Raw genomic sequence first — 22747 nt, forward strand, 5'->3', positions numbered from 1 at the left:
TTACAGATTATATCGTGTGTATAGGCTTTAGGATTTCCATTGAGTTATCATCCAATGATCTAGTAGAAAATGATCATAATTATTTCATTTACCTATTCAGTTTTAAATAAGTGGTGAATATCGGATGTGTATCTCATCTATATTTGTGATATCACTATATTTTAAAATAGTGTGCTCTGTTCTACACCAACGTAGTTCTCTTATTTACAACGAGCCGACCCGCGGCATATCATACGCCGCTATTTAGTTGCTGTTTTTTCTACTTTTCAGTAATTCATAATTTGTGAATTCGACAGTACCAACGCTGCAACTGAAAATATTTCTTTAAAACACTATAGGTAGCTCGTTAAGGACAATAACCCCCCCCCCGCCTTCCTCCCCCCCCCCTCACTCCGTTAAAGTAAACTCCATTTTGTTACCCCCAACCCTCCTACGTTTAAAATCGTTTCAAACTAAATTATCTGCCTCTAATAGTCATCACTAAACCCGGCTCTGCTTGTAAACATTTAGCGTGAACCACAGCTCACCAAACCATGTAGGGGTGGGGTGATAGGGAGCGCGCTTACAGCTTGTTTTTTATCGTCTCCCAGAAGAGAATTATATATATAGATATCACATTGTGAGGGGAAAGCAGGGATAGAGTATATAAAGATACACATATATTTTAAAGAATACCCGAGATTTCACTTATGTACTCGTGTAATTTGGCACTTGTTATGTATCTTACTTCTACATTAAGTTTTACGCTAGATAAATATAACATTTTCTAAATTGTATTTTGAAGATGTTTACCTGATGATATTTTGAAATATTTTATTCGACTTGAATTTTCAAGTCTCTAGATAATTGAATATAGGAATGTAACGGAAACCGAATACAATTTTCTATTAATGTAGTAAAAATGTTTTTAGCAATTTATAGTTTTCCTTAATAGAACATTTTGTAATAATGTATTCAAATAATTATATAATAGTATAAAATATTTATTTTTAATATATAATAAATATTATTATTAAATTTTCCTATTTACAGTACGTCGTTTTCATAATCGCACAATAGTTTGGGATAAAAAAATGTTTTTAATTTAAACATTGTTACTTAAATGATGGTTACGTGAATTAACTTCACAAAAGTTAAGAACAAGCACATTCGCACTAGAATGAAATTTTTGCGTCTGATGGTGTGAACTATTCTTGCTGAAATGTAAAGTAGTAACAAAATATTCACTCGGGATTTCATATGAGCTCTATGGTAGGTAGCTACATTCGTGTCAGAGACGGTCATGCATTAGAGACACGATGGGACACTACATTCGATAACTGAATCAGGCGCGTCAATTGTAAAACTAACGGTTGTATGACCTGGAGCGTCCCATGCTCTAACGAGCACTTAGGTTTATACATTTGTTTTAAAGAGCACACTATATAATAGACACGGCGGGACACTATATGTGATGACTTATCCGAACCAGGGGACGGACCCGGCACCCATGCGACAATATCAACGAAGGCTCATGAGAGCGCCCATTGACGAACTAGTTACCTTAGTGGCCGTAGAGATGATCTACCTCATTATTATAATCTGCTAGTCGAAATTATTGACCTCTCTATTACATGTATGTCGTTGAGATGAGTTAACTCAATATTACACTATGGGCGTCGAGATTATCCATCTCAATATTACGTTCATATCGTAGAGATTATCTACCTCACTATTACATTCGGGTCATCGAGATGATCTGCTTCAATATTGCACTCGTTCTTCTAGATGATATACCTCACTATTACATGTACATCGTAAGGAGGATCTACCTCACTATTACATGTGTCTCGGCAAGATCATCTACCTCACTATAATGTGCTGGCGATAGTATAATCTACCCCCCCCCCCCCCCCCGCCCCCTAAAACTAGGATCCCAGACATATAACATCGCTTTTGTTTACATTTACACAAATCAGTTCTAACCCCTCGGGTAGATATGGCTTATAAACTAGGAACAGTAACCTATCTAGGTGAGCAAACTCCTAAATGAAACAGGGGTGTAGTCCCTTAGGCGATAGGATTACCAACTTAGGTTTCTTTTAGGCTACTCCTGCAACTTTTCTGATTCCAAGCCAGTGATAACACCGTGTCGTTTAGATGCTTGGATTTTTTTTGAGCTATCAACCAATGATCTAGAAGACGATGGTCATATTTATTTTATTGATCTATTGCCATCTGTTTCTTTAGGTAAATGTTAAATATTAGATGAATACCTAAACTAAATATATATATATATATATATATATATATATATATATATATATATATATATATATATATATATATATATATATATATATATATATATGTGTGTGTGTGTGTATGTATATATATATACATATATATATATATATATATATATATATATATATATATATATATATATATATATATATAATGATAGGCTCATTTCTACACCAACGTAAAAGTTTTATTTAAATTCTTCTTTGTATCAATTGTTTTTGTTCATTTTTCCAAATTCTGTGTTTAATTTCATATTTTGTATATTAGAGTAAAATGTCAAGTTTTTTACTCTCTCCTTAAAGATTATCGTTTTATTTTTAAGAACAACATTCTGAAACTGTTTCTATTTCATCCTCCTTGGATAGAGTATCTAACAAAATACACATATTTATACGATCTCACTGATTCACTTTCTATACGTATATTTTAGCCCTAGTTCTGTATCTTACTTCTTTATTAGGTTTCAAGGTAGGGAAATACAACTTTATCTATATTGTATTTTTATGCAGCGTACTTAATGATGTATTTTTATATTCTATTCTTTTTTTTTTCTTTTTTTTTTTTTTTTTTAAGAGTTAGATGTGTTTTATTTCTTCTGCATTCAAATTTATTTTATATTGTATTTGACTTGAATTTTCAAGTCTCTAGATATTTGAGTTTAAACCACAGTTGTCAAAAAATAATTAGCTCAACATGTAATAAAAATGTTTTAAGAAATATATAGTTTACTTAAATAAAACATAATGTATTAAAATAATTGTAAAATAATTTACAATTTTTAATTTACATATATAATAAATATCGTAATTATATTTACAATTTGAATTATGTCTCTTTGATAATAACACATTATTTTGGGGGAAAATGTTTTTAATTAAAAACATTGATACTTAAATGCTTATTACTTGGATTAACTTCACATAAGTATAGGGGAAGTACATTCGCACGACAATACAATTTTGCGTGTGATAGTGTGAAATAGTCTTGGTAAAATTTAAAGTAGCCATAAAATATTCAGTCGGGATTACACGTGAGCACTATGTCGGACATTGTCCTGCAGTAGGGACGGTTATGTGATCCGGAGCGTACCGGGTTCGGGTTTTCACACTCGTGACTTCTAGAGATTTACTACTAGAGTACGACATTCTGTTAAAAGTTTAATTTGAGATATTAGAAGCAACGTTAAACCATGATAGGAAGGATGTTAAAAAATCGTGTATTGCAGTGCTGTAGAAAGCTACGTTTAACCGGTAAGGAAATGAAAAGCATTTGAACAATGGTAAGTTCACCCTCCTCTGACACAACGTCTATAATGCATGTACAAAGTTATTTAAAGCATAACACAAGGCCTATAAAGCATGACACAAGGCCTATAAAGCATGACACTAGGCCCATAAATCATGACACAAGGCCTATAAAGTATGACATAAGGCCTGTGAAGTAAGACACAGGGTCTATAAAGCATGACATAAGGCCTATAAAGCATGACACAAGGCCTATAAAACATGACACTAGACCTATAAAGCATGACCCAATGCTTTTAAAGCATGACCCAAGGCTTTTAAAGCATGACACAAGACCAGTGAAGCATAACTCAAAGCCTGTTGGGAGTCTACTATTGATGTGTCCGAACTGTTCTTTACCTTGAACATGTATTGAATACTTATCGTAAAGCTAACATTACGACTAATTATGTACGTTGATTGGATTCCAAAAGCGATTTTATCAGAAAATACAGAGTCATATTACTACTACTGTGTATTTCCTAAAGTTTAACCTCTTGATTTATTTTTCAAAGATCTATGCACAACATTGACTTTAAAGATTATTTAAAATGTACTTGCATTAATAAAATAACGTCATTTTAAGAATTGATATATTTTTTTCCGTAACTGAAATCATGTATACTATATCATTTAAAATTAACTGATTATCGTTTGTTTTTCAACATTGCTTTGCAAGCTTAATCAAAATAATTAAAAAAAAATTAAACAGAAAATAATTCTAATTAGCTAGTTATAACATATATATATATATATATATATATATATATATATATATATATATATATATATATATATATATATATATATATATATATATATAATGAAAATCAAATTGTTTATTTTATTGGGACTCTCTTTTTCTATAGCGGATGATATCATGACATCAGGACACAGTAATATAAACATCACACAAAAAGGGTGGGTTGGGAAGGGCATTGCTATATAACGTACATGTTGTTTTTAGAGTATTCAAATTTACGCTTCTTCATCGTCTTTTCAATCTCCTTATGGAGCATAAGCCATTCACACTATCCTTTCATGCTTAACTTTCTTTTTGTTCTTTTTCCATTTCTTTTCAACTCTTTTCACTTAACTGACATTTAAAAAATATGAGAGATTTTTTTTACAGAAATTTGATGTTTTTACCTCTAAAGAATTCACGTGTGTAGAAGTCTTGTCAAGATCTTCTAACTGTGTATTGTTTTGATTGCTGTGTTCTACCGTTCTCTTGTCCATATGGGATCTATTAATCAGCTTATCGATAGCTTGACACGTCATCACATCGATCATCTTATCGTAGGGTGCAGAGACCTGTGTAGAAACACAATCACATGACACAGTCACATGACACAGTCACATGACACAGTCACATGATCCTAGTACAACAATCAACGATCTGACATAAACATTTATCTTACTGTATATATATATATATATATATATATATATATATATATATATATATATATATATATATATATATATATATATATATATACTAAAGGGTTTTTTATCAACCACGCTACACTACTTCTAGACGGAAGGGGGTTGAGTTGGGTGGGGTGAGAGATGGCTTTGGACATTTGTGCATTTCTGACGATGTGCAGGAGCGGGGTGTGGGGGAATCAGACAATTTGACGTCACAATATTGTTTTCTAAATATTATTGTCAGAAAACTGATTTCATACGTGTTTTCGTTTAAAAAAAAAATTGTTGCAAAATGTTAACAACATATTCATGTTGAGAGATATTGTTCAGAGGGGAATTGCTTTTTTTCAAAACAAGAAACTATGATAATATCAATATGTTGAAATGAGACGTAATTTTAACATTGTAGTGGTTGACTACATTTAAGTTTTGATGTTTACAATGTTTGTGGCGGGGTTGGGGGTGGGTGTGGAGTGGGGGGTCGATTGAGTTGTTCTTAAAAGCGCAACTAAATAACATAAACTCTATGTTCCCAATTATCTTGCTTCAGACGTTGTAACAATTTCATGTCCATAAATAAACATGACCATACATGGATTAAAAACATGTTTACTTAATCTACTTCTAATCACATGAAATCTATTCACACGAAACACGAGACGTTGATGGTAATTACCGATACTTACTGCGGCAGAAACAAATAAGATATACAACAGAATAAATGTACTACTCGTCATAGCTTTACAATATCTATGTGCTGACATTAGTCGCAGCTACCTACAAGCTAAACATCAATCTGTTGCTTCAAAATGTAAATACCTTATGTACACTATAGAAATATAACATTGGCGTATTCCCATTGTTATATTTGATGATTAAGAAACCATATTACCATTATCAATAGGCATATATATATATATATATATATATATATATATATATATATATATATATATATATATTTATATATATATATATGTGTGTGTGCTTCAGTAATGGCAATGTCACTGGTCTCTCATTTTTTTTCAACTCTTTAATCTTATTTTAGCTCTCATCACTAAGACAAACTGAAAACCCTATCTGAAACCAGCAATAACAACGCCAACGCTTGGTGTGCGTTGCTTGAAGACTAGAGTATGCATCCTATCGCTACACATGTAACATCGTGGACAAATTAGTCCAACACGAGCGCGTCTATAAGCCAATGTGGGTAATAAACAAACAACGCATCTAGATTGGAATCACATTGTAATCCTGACATATAATAATTTGCAACGAATGGAAAAATAATCATATTGTAAATTTATTGATTTTCATCTACAACTCGCTAACTATAAGCTTCAAAATCTACCGTATAATGCCTCTTTACATCTCCCTTACTCTGCGCCCCTCATTTCAAACAGCGCCTCTTTCGCACACAAATTGTGCACTTTTCTACACTTATACTCCTACCGACATTTTAAAATTTCTTTATTTAAAATGTGAGATGGGTGTTAGTTAATAAAGTTGTAATGCCACGTCGAAAATAGCCAGAAGTAGTACTGCTATGCTATCTTCTGTTTTTATGTAATTACTAATTAATTGAAACCAGTGCCAATTTAAGCCAAATATCTAGAGTAGATATATTTCTTTGACCTCGATATAGATCTATGTAAAGACTGTGTGGTCAGCACTAAGACCAGCCTCTTCACTAAGACAGAGACCACACGACTGACTCTAGCCCGGGGATTGAATCCAATAATGTTGGGTTAAAAATATCGATCAAATATCTATTGGATATCTCGTGTGTATGTTGGAGAAATGTATATTTTTAAATAAGATGATGCTTAATTAGCTTTTAATAAATCCGCTGTCGTAATTTTAATGCATCGATCACAATTTAGGATTTTAAGCGTGTGTGGGCTTGATTTGATCGTCCGGCTATCGTTCTATCGTTTCTGGATCCAGTTTGTAACAAAATAATAAGATACTCATTAATAATGTTTTGAGGTTAATGTTTTCTGTTTCGTTAATAACATTTTAACAATGTTTAGGCAGGAGTTGTTTTAATTTGGAGTCGTCCCTCTTAGAAGAATTGCTGTACCCCGCTCTCGAGCCTCATCGTAACCGGGGTTTCGAACTTGATTTAATCGGTTTTGCAGCCATGAGCTTTACCAACTCGACCACGCCGACCCCGTTACAAACTTTAACATTCATAGCAGGTCTGGTAGTGGATTGATTTGCTTACTTTCGAAACATTCGAACAGTATCTCAGTTCAACCCAACGCATAGATTAGTTTAGGTCAGACAAATGATGTTTGTGTCAGATTATGTTTGGCCTAGTTAACGTGCTAGAAAACTGGGTGGTTCTAGGTGAGGTCGGTTTTTTCTTCGCAAGCAAGATAAACGAAATTAACTGTTGAGTTGGTTATCGAATTTTTCCGACATTTAGATTGATCGCGTTTTAAATTATTAAACTGTATTTAATTTAACATTATTTATGTTGTTGGGAATTTTTTTAGACGAGAAATGATGCAAATAATTAAACACAGCTTAGAAGTCGGAGTAATATTTTTTGAGCTATCTAGATGTATATTCAGTTAACGCGTATTCATATAAACTTTTTTCACATATTTCGGCGAACGGCTTATAAAATAAAGGGGTCTACTCTAATTATGCTAGAGCACACGACTGCCATAGTTCGCTCCCTGTTGAAGTTTGTTTTAATACACTCGCTAGCTTATTCTGACACTCTTGTGTTAAATCACACTACACATTTGTACATCAAATAAATATATAGATACGTGTAACGTACTGTCTTTGAAGTTTATAAAAGCAATAGACTTCTTGAAAGTGAAACAATGTTAAGTTAAATATGTACCAGCCTTCTTCGGCGTGATAGTATGTATTCATTAGGTCACGTGGAATATTATAAATACGTAGGTTTTCGATATTGAGAGAATTTAGTGACATAATAGCCGGTTTTGTTACAATTTTGATTTCTAGCTATATGACGGATATAATTAAATCATATAATTTAATGTATACATATACAGTATAATAACCCATTAACTAAATAGTGCTATGAATTGACAACATTTTACGTGAATCTTTTACACTCATTTAATAACAACAAAATGTCAACGCAATTAACAGAAATACACATGTATTTTAATGCATATAAAATTAATAAAGTGATAATATATTTGAGCTCATATGTAGGCCTATATTGATTTTAACCTAAAAGTATAAAAATGTATAGGCTTATCTATATACATAGACACATATAAATACAATATAATACAATATTATTGAAACAATTGAAACATTGGATGCATTCTCAAAATAGTAAATACGTATATGCATTTCAATGCTTTGATAATACATATAAGTAACAGTTTATTAACAAGTTGAGACTTTTTATTTTGCAAATAATTTCGCATTCAATAATAAAAGGAGACATTTTAAAATTATCCTTTTTTACATTGATGTATTTGTAGTAATGCAGCTATTAAGTAACGCCGAGGTAAAATACAAAAAGTCAAATAAACACAGAATTTTTCAAGATAGTTTTCTTTAATCGTTCATTTTTTAGGTTGGTTACAGTGTTTAATTAAATAACGTTAACACTATATTTATATTAAATATTAATTCAAGTAGTTATTATTAAAATCATTTTTATCTACAAATTTAAACTGATGCTTTACAAAAGAAAATACCACTGAAAATTACAATATTTTATTTAAATAAACCGGGAGTGATCTCCCCTAAACTTTCTCGAATATTCTTATATAAAATAACAGGGGATGGGAACTCGGGCTATAGACATGATTTTTAATCCATTTTAAATACTTTAAGTTTTAAAAATAGAATAAAATCTCGTAGACAAATTAATTGCACACCAAGTGAACGCCAAATAAAAAAGCGCATAATGGTGCGCAATATTATTAGTACTTTTAAAATTTACATTAGTTTTTTGAGAAATTGGAAGTAGCGTAAATTACTACTTCCAGTCAACGGAAATTACTCAAAATTTAACAGAAGGTAGAGAATTAGATCTTTTACTTACATGTGAAATTTCATTTATCTATCTGAAATAGTACTCAAGTTATAGGCTTTTGAAAAATTCAAAGTAGGAAAAGTACCACTTCCGGTTATCGGAAATCGCTCAAAAGTTGATACGGATCTACGATTTCGATAAAATACTTATATATGAAATTTCATCAACGTAGCTGTAACGGTACTCAAGTTATCGTGTTTACACACGGACAGACAGACACACAGACACACAGACACACAGACAGACACACAGACATACGGACAAGATTGCAAAATTATGTTTTTCCGTATCAGTGAGGTGTAAAACGTCGAGATTTGTAAAAGTCTCGATTTATTTTTCTTGCACGATTACAAGACTTTCTCTATACTTCGTATATACGAGAAAGTAAAAATGAACATTTTACATTGCCTAATAAGGTTCAGATGTAATGCGCAGGTGGTGCCCTGTCAAAACGGCCCGGGACAAATCGGCCCCGTCAAAACGGCCCCGTTAATACGACCCCGTCAAATCGACTCCCGACAAACCGACCCCGTCAAAATAGCCCCGTCAAAAGGGCCCCGACTTATTGGCTCCCGTCAAATGGGCTCCCGTCATATTGACTTGCGACATATAGGCTCCCGACAAATGGGCTCCCGATATTTAGGCTCCCGACAAATGGACTCCCGACATATTAACCCCTGACAAATAGGCTCAGGACATATTGGCTCCCGACAAAGCGGCTCCCGACATATTGGCTCCCGACATAAGGGCTCAAGACAAATGGGCTCCCGGCAAATGGGCTCACGGCATTTTGGCTACCGACAAATGGGCTCCCGACATATTGGCTTTTGACAAAATGACTCCCGACATATTGGCTCCAGAAAAATGAATGATATGACCACTATTGGCATAAAAGTAACCATTGTGTCCTACCTCCAATACCACCATAACCTCTTTTTAATGCCCGAATGAAATTATTTTTTCATGAACCAACATTAATTCACAAACAAATCGAGCCCTTAACAGCTTTTTTTCCACCAATTGTAAAGTTTTGATAACGTTTAATTTACAACAGAAAAGATCTGTTGCTTAAAAGCGAGCACAGAAGTGTAAATGTATTATATACATGATGTTAACATGATAACAGCATTTTGTTTTGATAACCTACAAGCACAGTGGCGTAGCGAGGTCGGGTGTCACCCGGTGCGGCACTTAATGGTATCACCCCCCCCCCCCCCGGGGCGTTGCGACCCTTCCCAGGGACAAACTTTCAAGTTTTCGATTTGCACCCCCCCCAAACTTTTTCTCTATATATTTTGCTATTTATTGCCTTGGTCTCACCCTCCTAAATGGTGTCACCCGGTGCGGTCCGCACCCCCGCCCCCCCCCTTCGCTACGCCCCTGTACAAGCATATTGCAGTTAGGAAGGTACAGCGTGGACCCTTCTCCCCACACAATGAGTTGGAACAGCCTATAACCGACTCAATTATGGATGTCATAGATAGATGACCCTTAAATTAAAACATACTATATTTTATAATAGATAAACTAATATAAAAATAAGGCCTGCCGAACAAGAGATGCATACGTTGTATTACATAAGAGTGTTGGATAAGCTAACTCTAAAGAATATTGATGAACAGGTCCCACTGGCAGATGTCATATTCAATGAGACCGCTTTGCCGGGAGACTTAGTCTCTACAGAAACGGTATTGTCAGTGCAGTGGCGTAGCTAGGATTTTTGGGCCCCTATGCAAAAATTATCAGTGGGCCCCTTCGTCAGCCGTTAGGCCAGTGGCGTCGCTAGGTCGGGTCTCACCCGGTGCGGCACTTCGTATTGTCACCCCCTCCCAGGAAACAAAGCATATATATATATATATATATATATATATATATATATATATATATATATATACATATATATGTATATACATATGTGTGTGTGTGTGTGTGTGTGTCGGCCTACATAGGCCTAAAATTTATATATATGCCACATACTGGTACACGTACGTGTTTAAGCTTTAATCACTGCTGACTTAATAGTAACGATGTTTATCTACAGTCTGTTTATAATACAGTTGGATGTAGCATTGTTTTCTTTATAGTTTACGTTTACGTCGTGATGTCACCCCCCCCCCCTTGATATAATTTTCGATTTGTACTTAGAAGACTATTTAACTTTAACTAATGGATCTGGAAAATGGCATTTCATTCTATAATTTTTACAATTTTTTGCCTTTGGTGTCACCCCCCCCCCCCCCCTAAATGGTGTCACCCGTTGCGGTCCGCAACCCCCGCCTCGCCTTCAGTACGCCTCTGCGTTAGGCTACAGAGGAGTTAAACGAAGAGATCAACTTCTACTTACGATGGATAATTTTTAATATATAAATATTCTGAAGGCAACATTTTGTATTTTATATGTCCTGATTTTGTATTTATACTATATTATTATGCTTGCCTACTACTGCTAAAAAGTTTATTTATAGGTTGATTCTCTCAATGTCTTTCACGACAAAGTGATATCGCCTGTAGTGTTATTATAACGATTGGGCTCTGTTTGACCCACAAACACTGAATGCCACTGCCGAAACGGTGGGGGGGGGGGGGGGGGGCTTTTTGGAACTTTTAACCTTTTTCTTTTTTAAAATTATTTATATGTAACAAATATTAAAATTCCATTGTAAAAGTTTTAATTTTTTATGAGGGAAAAGGGCCCCTATGTGCCTTGGGCCCCCATGCCTTGCTTACGCTAGCTTTACGGTAGCTACGCCACTGTGTCAGTGGTCCTTTTGTCTGGAGCCAAATTGACAGGAGCCTTTTTGTCGGGAGCCAAAATGACGCTAGCCTATTTGTCGGGAGTCGTAATGACGGGGGCCGTTTTGTGGAGAAACTAAATGGCGGGAGCCTATTTGTCGGGAGTCGTAATGACGGGGGCCGTTTTGTGGAAAAAACTAAATGACGGGAGACTATATGTCGGGAGCCAAAATGACGGGAGCCTATTTGTCAGAAGCCTTATTGACTGGAGCCCTTTTGTCGGGAGCCTATATAACGGGAGCCTATTTGTCGGTAGCCTAAATGACGGGAGCCTATTTGTCGGGAGCCTATATGACGGGGTCCATATGTCGCTGGCCTTTTTGACGGGGCCGATTTGACGGGGTCGTTTTGACGGGGTCGTTTTGTCGGGGTCGTTTTGACGGGGCCGTTTCGTCATTGGCCGAATTGACGCCGCACGAAATTGAAATATTATTCTTTGATTTATTCTTAATAAATTAAATCAAACAAAATTTATTCTTCACTAAATATGAAGTGCGTAGTTAAAGGTTAATAATTAATACTTTAACGTTGTCTTTATATTTAGCTAGCAGCTTCCCGTAGTCATCTAAACGGCTGTTTGAAGTGACTAGGTATCGGGTGAGTGGCTAATGATTTTTGAGACACTAAAAAATGTAATTCGTCGATGATGAATCTTTTTTCGCGAAAGGAAATGTAGTTTCTATGGGGGGTGAATTAGGAGTGTACGTATTTAATAAGGGAGATAAGAACATTCTGACTCCATATAATAAATGACAGCTTTTTAATCACCAGAAACAATAACATCAGTATATACATTATATATATATATATATATATATATATATATATATATATATATATATATATATATATATATATATATATATATATATATATATATATATATATATATATATATATATATATATATGTATATATATATATATATATATATATATATATATATATATATATATATATATATATGTATATATATATATATATATATATATATATATATATATATATATATATATATATATATATATATATATATATATATATATATATATATATATATTATATATAAATAAATATATATATATATATATATATATATATATATATATATATATATATATATATATATATATATATAGTGTCGGGAGGAATGTATGCGTTATATATGATGATTACTTCTATTTCTAACACTCCAACTATAAACATGTGATAAGGACGGGAACACGCTTACTTCCGACCCCACTAATAATATCAACATGTTTGTGTTGATCATCTACTCCTTTATAGCGTATGGATTTTCACGATTTTCTACAGAAACATACAACAAATTATTGCTTCAGCAAATTGTAATATGTATAATTAACTTTCTTAACAACTACTACCACTAAACACACTAAAAATACAATAAAATATACAACACACCTTTTCTCTACAATAGCTAAAACCCCCAACTGTCTTCACTCCTTCGTCCTATGTCATCGGTAACTTAGTAAATCATAGTAAAGATGTATATAGTATTCGTATGCAGATGATTAAATAACGTAACATATTTAAGGACATTTGTGTATTATTTTACCTGTAGAAATAACTTATACACATCATATTGACTAAGTAAAGAAAATTGAATACCTATTATTAGGCTTCGACCTATATGCACACAAGAATTTGACTTTGTAAATTTAACTTTTTAAGCCTGATTAAATGTGCATACACAAAAATTAAAGATTTTAAATGTATATCAATATTAAGTTAAAAATATTGCACACCAACCCCCCACCCCACCCCCACCACAGAAACTTAACTTTTTCTCTATGTTTACCCCCTCCCCCCACATTACCCGTGTGTTTTGTTAAACGGTAACAGTGTATGCTTGTTATACAATAAGGGTGAAGCTGGGATTGAGGGACTTGTTTTAGAGTGAAATTCTGTATAACTTTACAAAATACTGTCTAGGTCAGTGCTACTATAGATATGTTGCTACCAAATTGTATTACTTTATTTGATGAAGCTGTGGATCTGCTTTTTTAAAAACAGTTTGTGTTTAAGTTTTGTTCATGGTTTGCCATTAACTGAACTGAACCTTTTTAATATGTTCAATACATATGTTATGTGATTTTTTTTTTTTTTGGAGGAGTCGAGCTTAATGTCAAGCATTGTTTGGGGAAGGAGGCAGGGTGTGTGTGGGGGTGTGGAGGGGTAGTGGTGTTGTGACGTTATTAAATATGAAAGATAATATATCAGGTGGCATGGTTAAAAACGAAGAAATGCAAATAGATTTTATTGGCAAATTGGGGTTTTAAAATCAATCTGAAGTAAGTTATTGTTAAATAATTCTAACATTGGTTAAAATACACACTTTGGTTTTTATTTCTCCGTAGACACAATAATTGTCAATGTAACGCATATAATCAAATTGAATTTACCAAGAAAAACGTAAAAAGGTATACATATGAAACGTTTTTGAACACATTAAAATATATAATCACTTATTAATTATGTCGTAATGTTGCCAAGGTCACAGAAACAAGTGAACTCTACTCAGAGTTACTTCCAGGCATCTCTTCAGAAGGGGCGGACCCCCCCCCCCCCCCCGAACGAAATGGAATTTATATAGAAAACATACTTTTATCAATTCCCCCCCCCCCCCTCCCTCGGAAAATGTTGACCACCCCATCGAAAATATCAGTCTCCCCTCCCCCCCCCCCCGGATAAAAAGTCTGAAAGAAACACTGACTCTACTTCAATGTTGCCAACTGATCTACAACGAGTGACCCCTACATAAACTCATTGGTTCTATTGATCAGTTTTGCTGCAGTATGAAAAAAATAATTTGGTAGAAAGTCGCAGAAAATGTGACTTTTTAGATCTAGTATTTATGTATGCCAATGTGGACCATATCAATATTCACAATAATTACACGTTCTACTATTACCGAGATACACATCATAGCTCTACAAAATGTTGAAATTTAAAAGAAAGATGCTGTGCTTAAAATATGCAGAATTTTAAGCATTTTTTTAAAATAATTCCCGTAAAAAAAAGCCTTATTTCTGTAGCTTAAGGCCTAAATGGCAAGTTATCTGATAAATTATGGTATCGATACTTTAAAAAGTTAAACCAGTTTTACAGCAGACGATCATTTCGCGTACGGTAGGCCTAAGATCTAAGATCTAATCTAGATTAGATCTAGATCTATTATCTACGATCTAGTAGATCTAGTATCTAACTAGATCTTCTAGATTCTAGATAGATCTAGATTCTAGACTCTAGAATCTAGATCTAATCTACTTCAGAATGACTTGGTAATCTAAATTTTACTAGATCTAGAGTATAGAATCTAGATCCTAAAAATCTAGATAGATCTAGATCTAGATCAACAATCTAGATCTAGATTCTAAATCTAGATTAGTAATTAATAGATCTCTAGATCTGGATAAGATTCTAGTCACTAGTCTAGACTTTATAATACTAATACTTTATAGTACTTTTTATTTTATATTATACTAGAATACCCGTCATCCGTTGGATAACTGTGGGTTTCGGGGGTCATCCATCAAAAAACATCACGTCTGTCACTCAGAGCCATAGCGAGCCTTCCCGGCGCCCGGGGACAAACTTTTCGATTTTAACCCCCCCCCCCCAAGATTTCGATTTTCAACCCCCCCCCCCCTCAAACTTTTGATGTGCACCCCCCCCCCCACTCAAACTTTCGATTTGAACCCCCCTCAACCTTTCAATTTATTTTTCCAAACCATTTTGGCGCCCCTCCCGCCCCCCCCCCCCCCTCCTCGCTACGCTACTGCAGTGTCACGTATCGTTACAAAAAACAGACCCCACATTCAAAAATATGTTTCTTATGTTTTAAAAACACCGAAAACACCGATTTCGGACTATCCCTTCATATACTGACGTCACATGTGACCTACTCAACTCTACTTCACCTGCCCAGTGTCCCGCCAAGTCTCAGACAACATGTTTTTATCGTTTAAAAAACGATTCCAGCCGAGCATGTCTCTGACCACACTATCCTTTCACATGTTTAGGACAAAGAAACAGATGAACTCTACTTCACCTGCCCTGTATCCTGCCAAGTTCAGATAGGCAACTTTATCATTCACATCTAAAAAAAAAAATTGAAAAAAAAATATCATTGACATATTGGTCTAGAACCCGTACCACCTGCATGAGAGCGGTCTACACTACCACCTTAGCTATTTACTCGTGACATCGCAAGTGAACTTTTATACTATACTTTGAGTTTGATTTACGCTCATAGATCTAGATCTAAGTCTAGTAGTAGTAACTTTCAAATTAAATTTTATCTTAAATTAGCCAAACAAAGATTTATATAAAATAAAGAAGGTTTGAAATTATCTAGATCTAGATAGAATTATCTAGATTCTACGACTCGTTTTCTTAAGTCTTAAGTTTAGTTTTTCTTGCTAGATCTAGAATGTAGATTTAGATCTAGATCTAGATCATAATCATTAGCTACGCAAATAGGCCCGGAGTGAGCATTTCAAAATTACCATATTCCAAACAAACATTTATATAAAATAATAAAGGTCTAAAAGAGTTTAGTATATAGAAAATCATTATTATCTAAATCTAGATAGAATTATCTATATTTTAGATCTACGACTGAGCTATATCTAGAGTTTACGTCTATAATTTTCCACACTTAGCGGTATAGAAGCCGCGTATGAATCTTAAGCTACGCAAATAGATCTAGTCTAGGCCCTGGAACCAGCATAGGGGCCTAGTCAAAACAAAGATTTATACAAAATAATAAAGGTCGAAAATATTTTAGTATATAGAAACTCATTATTATCTTAATCTAGATAGAATTATCTATATTCTAGATCTACGACTGGTTTGCTTAAGTCTCTTTTTTTTTTTTTTTGGATTGTATTTATAATCAATAAATATTTGATTTGACCTAGATTCTAGATCTAGATCTATAAATAAATAAATAACTTTCTTGGACAGATTGTAGATCTAGAGAAATTTATCGTAAAACTAAATGAAAAAGACAGTTGAAAATTGATATAAGTGATGGAACGTAATAAATACAGCAAACGGACGTATTGTTAAAGTTATGACCGACAGAAAATTAGATTTAGAACGCGTTAAACTTTTGAATGGGAACACAATTTTCTTCGATAGACGCCGCCATTTTATTGTACTAAAGAGTAAACAAAAACCTGTGACGTCACTATTCCCACAAAGTTTAGTCACTGTTTTAACATTTAAAAAAAAATGGGTTACTCTGCGTATGAATAAATCAATAAATTAATTAACGTCTTTAAATAAATTTGTGATTAACAGTCTGTCTGCATTAAAAAATTATTCTCTACCTACATACTATTTTACAGCTTTCCACGATGAGTGCAACCATGCGAGATATTCGATCAGGCAAACAAAAAAACAAACAAAAAAACAAATAAATATTCAAACATGTAAACAAAGTTGAGTTTTAGTAGTATATAGATAGATTATTCTTCCTAGATCTAGATCCAGATCCAGACCTAAATCTAGAATCTAGAGTCTAGCTAGATCTAGATTCTAGATCTAGAATCTAACTACTTTAACTAGATATTTAGATCTATCATCTAGATCTAGAGTCTAGATTCTAGTTAGATCTAGATCTCTCTAGATTGAAGATTCTAATAAGATTTAGATCTAGATTTTAGATTACCAAGTCATGTGTTGAGTATAATATAAATAATCTCAGTGTAGATCTAGATATCTAGATCTAGAATCTAGGATCTAGATCTAGTTTAGATAATATTTAGAAAATAGTCTAGATCTAGATAATATTATAAAATTATTATTATCTAGATCTAGATCTAGATTTCTATATGTATTGTATTAATAGCGAGTCTAGTTCTAGTAGTTTAAATGACTGAGTATTTTACTTTTAACTTTGAACTTATGTATTTTACTAGATCTAGATTTTATGTGAATAATAGGATTACAATACCTGCAATGCCCTATAAATTATGAATAGCCTCAGTATAAAATATAAATACACATCTTTCAACTTACTAATGAGAGACATAAAAGAGTGCTCTAAAAAATAAACCATAAAAACATTTGAAAATAATTTAAACTAGATCTATACAATGGAAAAAAGCATTCTAAATTATTTAATACAATAAATTGTAAATATACAAGATGAATTTAAACAAAAGCCCTACAATTGTTTAAGTACCTTTAAAACTAAATTGCTATATGATGATTTTGTCAATAAGTAGGGCTACTTTTAAAAAGTATAGACATATAGACCATATTTTTGATGTATGCATGTCACCTTCAGCATATTTTGCACTGTCTAATGGTGCATAAAATATTGTCTACTATATATCATCAACTATAAAATTGAAACACTAGAATTAGGATTTAGGCTGCTTCATTATAATTTATTGCAGTAATGTAAGTCACATAGATATGCAGTTATGATCCTATAATGATAAGTCTCCTTATTTCATCCAGTTGAAGTATTATCTTGGTGCTTTACCTTCTTTGTGAATTATTTAATTAGAATTATTCTTAACTGTTTAATTTCAGGTCATCCAGATTTGGCAGCTGTTTGTGTTCATTCAAGTGTTTTTCCCTCCTGATGAGAACTTTTATATTCAAGTCAAAATATAGCCACACCATGCTGACTTGCTTACACAGTAAGTATTTAAATTAAATACATTCTTAAAATATTGGTTATTCCTTGTTAGTTTGTTTTTAAATTGTATGTAGTTTTCTATATCTCATATTTTTTTTCAAAAAATAAAACAATTTCATTTTATACTCCTGTGTATGATTTCAGATCTCGAAGATAAGTTGTGACAGCTGTGTTTATTTGTTCTGAAAACGTATTTTTAAACAGAAAGCTTAGTACATTTTAGGTAAGTGTTTGAACAATTACAAAACTATAAGCTTACATTGCTCAGGTTTAGTTTTAAAAGGTTACATCTGAAGTTCTGGATATAATACAGAATATCATTATAAATATCATATACATAATTTATTAATAACTGAAAGACCATTACAAACTTATCTAAATAATTATTCATTTAAAAAATATTGCATATCTTTTAATTCTTTATTTTGTTTCATTGATTAATTGTATTTAACTTGTATGTATCTTACAAACCAATGGCAGGTTTTCAATAAAACATTTTAAATATCTACAGACACATGTCATGGGAAATGTTAACAAAAAGCCTGAATTCTCTACACTTACAGGTAATGAACAACTTTATTATACATACATAATGTATCTCCGCAGTAATTTAAAATAGAATTAATAAATCCTCTATATATGTTTGCTAATCTAGCAATACAATTATGTTATGTTATAGTTTTATGTCAACAGGTACATGTATCCTTTAATGTTAAATTATCAGAAAAAATTAGAATGTTATTTGTTCATATTAATGGGTTTGTGTTATTATATCTTCCTGTAAGTAAGGAAAACTGACATACTAATAGTTTTGTTTTCAGATTTAGTGCATATAAATCTGTGCTAGCAATCTAGCATGAACATAATATGTATTAAAATAATATGTGATTTTTATAGTATAGTGGTATTTGTCTGTTTTAAAACTTTTAGAAAATATGTTTCCCTTGTTCTGAAAGAAAACCACATATACATTCTTAATTTCTTTTTAAGATTTAGCACATTTGTGCTAGTTGTGCTAGTTTAAACAAAACATAGCTAATTAATTGAATTAAAAGAATTTTATATCATTTTTAAAGCTTTTTTTAGTCAATTTGAATAATTTGTTTCCCCATATTCCTGTAGGAAATCATGAAGCTGAGATGTGTTATGGAGGAGAAGCTGATCTACACACGCATGTTACTGACTGTAAGAAGAATCCAGGTCACAAAGGTTTTATACCTCTTAAAGATTTCAACGCAGGTTGTCTCCCCTCACGTTACCATGACGACGAGCTCGTGTCTGAGACAATCAAAACATTGGCAGCCCTAACTGTCCAGGTAAAGACTAAATTCACCAGTCTAGAGAGACCAGAGTTTTACCCAGACACTCAAGTTCCATATACATGTTATAAAGACAGAGGAAGTCACGTGATGAGGTTAGGGACGGGGAGGGTGTGGTATGTGTACAAGTACACAGAGAGTGACAGAAAAACTTGTCGTTGTGCCAAGTGTCAAGTCTCTGCCACACCCAGCAAAGTGTGGGGGATGGTTGATGTGGTGACAGCCACACACGTGGTGTTTGATGACAGTGAGGCGAGACAGACCACGTGTGTTTTAGGTTTTGATGACAATAAAAGTCCAGTGGTCAGTCTTGATGGCTGGGAGAAGGAGGGTTGGGCAGACATTGAGGGAGACTTGTGTAGGTTGAGTTATGTGACATGTGACTTAAAGTTGGTTGATGTACTGGACAAGATGTGGCGGCACTTTGATGATCTATGTAGGGAAGTAAGGAAGAAATACAAATACAGGAGATTTTTTGGTTTGGACAAGTTGACCGTTATAGTGTCACATCCTCATGGCTGTCCTAAACAGGTCTCTGTAGGACAATGGACACACAAACATGAGAGGGATGGCAGGACCAGGTACTGGTACACAACATGTACATGTCCAGGCTCCAGTGGAGCGTATGTCTACAGGCCAGTATATAACAGGTTGTTGTTGTGTGACCATCCCCACAGTGGATCAAACTCTGAAGGAAATTATAGTGGGGAGTGGTATGGCTGATGTAACTGTTAGTTCTCTCCCCTTGTCTACACAATGTAAACAAACAAAATGGCGGAACCTTCCCCGTCATTAAACTGTTTGTGTTAAGACCTGCATGTCTTATCAACATTTTATTACATTTAAATGATTAAAACAAATGTTTTGATTGATGTAAACCGTTTAACCAAATTAATTTGCATGTAAATTGATGGATTTTAGAGTTTATTTGTTTCAATTGTTGTAAATAATTTGCTTATAATTTTTGTCGGCAAATTGTTGTCATATACGACATATACCTATAGGCTGGCTATTACCTGTAAATTAAATGTAACCTACCTTTTAAAATGTCATATTCATACTGTTTGTTTTTGTTTACAAAATGTTTACACTAAACGCCATTAAATGCTAAAATGAAATATGTTTCTACTGTTGTTATTTTAATCGTTGTTGTCTGTTGATGTTTAAGTTGTTGTCAAACAGCGCATGTTGTGATGTCGATGTTCGCGCCAGGCTGTCATGGGTTGTAAGTTTAAACTTTACAACAAAGTCCATTTGTTTATGCCCAATACACTTGTTAGACTAATTTAAATGAGATAATTAGAAAAAATGTGTAATTCTAATAATTTAAAAAAATTTTGACACTTCGCATGCTATATTTAGATACTTCGTCGCTAATAGATGTGCTCCAATAGAAATGAAAAAGTAGTTTGATGCTGTCAATGACTGACATTTGTGTAAACATTGTTGTCATTCTAATTGACTAGAAATCCTTTAACAATCATTGACTGTGATATTATAAAACAACTTTTGTAGAGGTTAATATATCGGCAGTGATAGAACAACTAGTGTGACTTTAAAACATTGAATCAAAGTTTTCAAACACGAAAACTGTAAAGCAGGGCGTTAATAAGCAACTGGAGAAATGGGACATGGTCGAGTAAAAAAGTACGTGCATTTTGTCCCTAAGGATACGAGTTTGATCCCCATGTTCGATTACCTTTCTTGATGCACAGATCTGATCTGTACCTGGACATGTTTGAAGAAACATAATTCGGCTGGGTTTTCCGTGTGGGCTGAATGACGTAATAAGTCATGGGTATAACACCAACACATGAACTCTACTTTCTCTGCCGAATAGACCGCATGATATGCAAGTTAGCTTTACTTTAAAGTGGCTTCTCAATTTAAATATAATATGTAACACAATGTTATACACAACTGTTACACCAATCCTACTTATGTTCGAATATTGATACATTTTTAGTTATAGCATGAAGATAAACTAGGGACAATATCGGTTTAATTATTTTGGTTAAAACGATAAAACAAATGCATGAAATAAACATTCTTGAAAAAGCTAAGCTATAAAATATAAACAGGCCTACGGCGATCCTTAAATTGGAACAAAAAAACTATTTTGTGGTCAAAGGGAAGTAACAATGAAATAAAGATTGAATTACAAGTATTTACATAGTTGCTTCCCTGTTTAATACCATTCAATATTTTACATTTTTGTATTACACAATTAAAAAATTATTATTCACCAGCCAGGCTGCGAAATACAAGTTTAAAATATTTAAATGATAATCCACATTCTAGGGTAAGATTAAGTCAATTTTAGCACCAAGAGCGGTTGGTTGTAGTCATTTATTTAAAATCGTTTTCCTATATTTTAACCTACATCAGTTCCTGAAATGTAAGCAGTTCCTTTGTTGTTAGGAGGAAAAAAAGGTTTATAAGAAAGCGAATTAAATTGACAACAAGATAAGTACAACATATTGTTACCGTCACAGAGTATACAGCACATGGAACAGATAAAGTAGAGTTCCTCAGCAGCAACAGTTGTAGATTTGTTTTATTGAACTTTTTACGGCAAAGCTGCCAAACATTTAAACTTTCTGGATGAAACAGTATTTGACTATCAAAATGTTCCTGTCTAATACAAGTTGGCGTCATCTGTTCAGCAAAACGCGTCAAAAGTCAGCATTCCCAGCAGTAGATAGAGCGCTCAACTGTTAGCCGTGTCATCCTCTACCTAGGTGGTGACTGTGAGCTCCAAACATTGCTCATGCGGTGTGTCCCAATCAGTAGATTGGGCCATCAATGCGGAGTATCAAATATGTGTAAAATTTCATTTACCCAAATAAAACGGTACTTACGTTATCGGTATTATAGAAATCTTAAATTGTGTAAAGTAGCCCATTCGCTTATTTAA

General features: G+C 33.4%; 1 protein-coding gene across 5 annotated transcripts in view; it reads left to right on the forward strand.

The window, feature by feature from the left end:
• The window catches only part of LOC131943563 (uncharacterized), a 114015-nt gene that overhangs the window by 65200 nt on the left and 26068 nt on the right, over positions 1–22747 (forward strand). The window contains exons 2-5 of one of the 5 annotated variants that reach the window (XM_059303755.1): positions 18403–18512; positions 18656–18734; positions 19023–19074; positions 19634–20836. The exons of 3 other annotated variants lie outside the window; for them this stretch is intronic. In XM_059303755.1, the coding sequence (XP_059159738.1) occupies positions 19032–19074; positions 19634–20553 (963 nt within the window). In that variant the 5' untranslated portion in view covers positions 18403–18512; positions 18656–18734; positions 19023–19031 and the 3' untranslated portion in view covers positions 20554–20836. Of the gene's footprint in view, positions 1–18402; positions 18513–18655; positions 18735–19022; positions 19075–19633; positions 20837–22747 lie in introns of those variants that run through there. One more of the 5 variants, XM_059303757.1, reaches the window with a different exon arrangement.

This window comes from Physella acuta, unplaced genomic scaffold (genome assembly GCF_028476545.2).
Source record: "Physella acuta isolate Inbredline_101_S28 unplaced genomic scaffold, ASM2847654v3 ptg000462l, whole genome shotgun sequence".
NCBI lineage: Eukaryota > Metazoa > Mollusca > Gastropoda > Physidae > Physella > Physella acuta.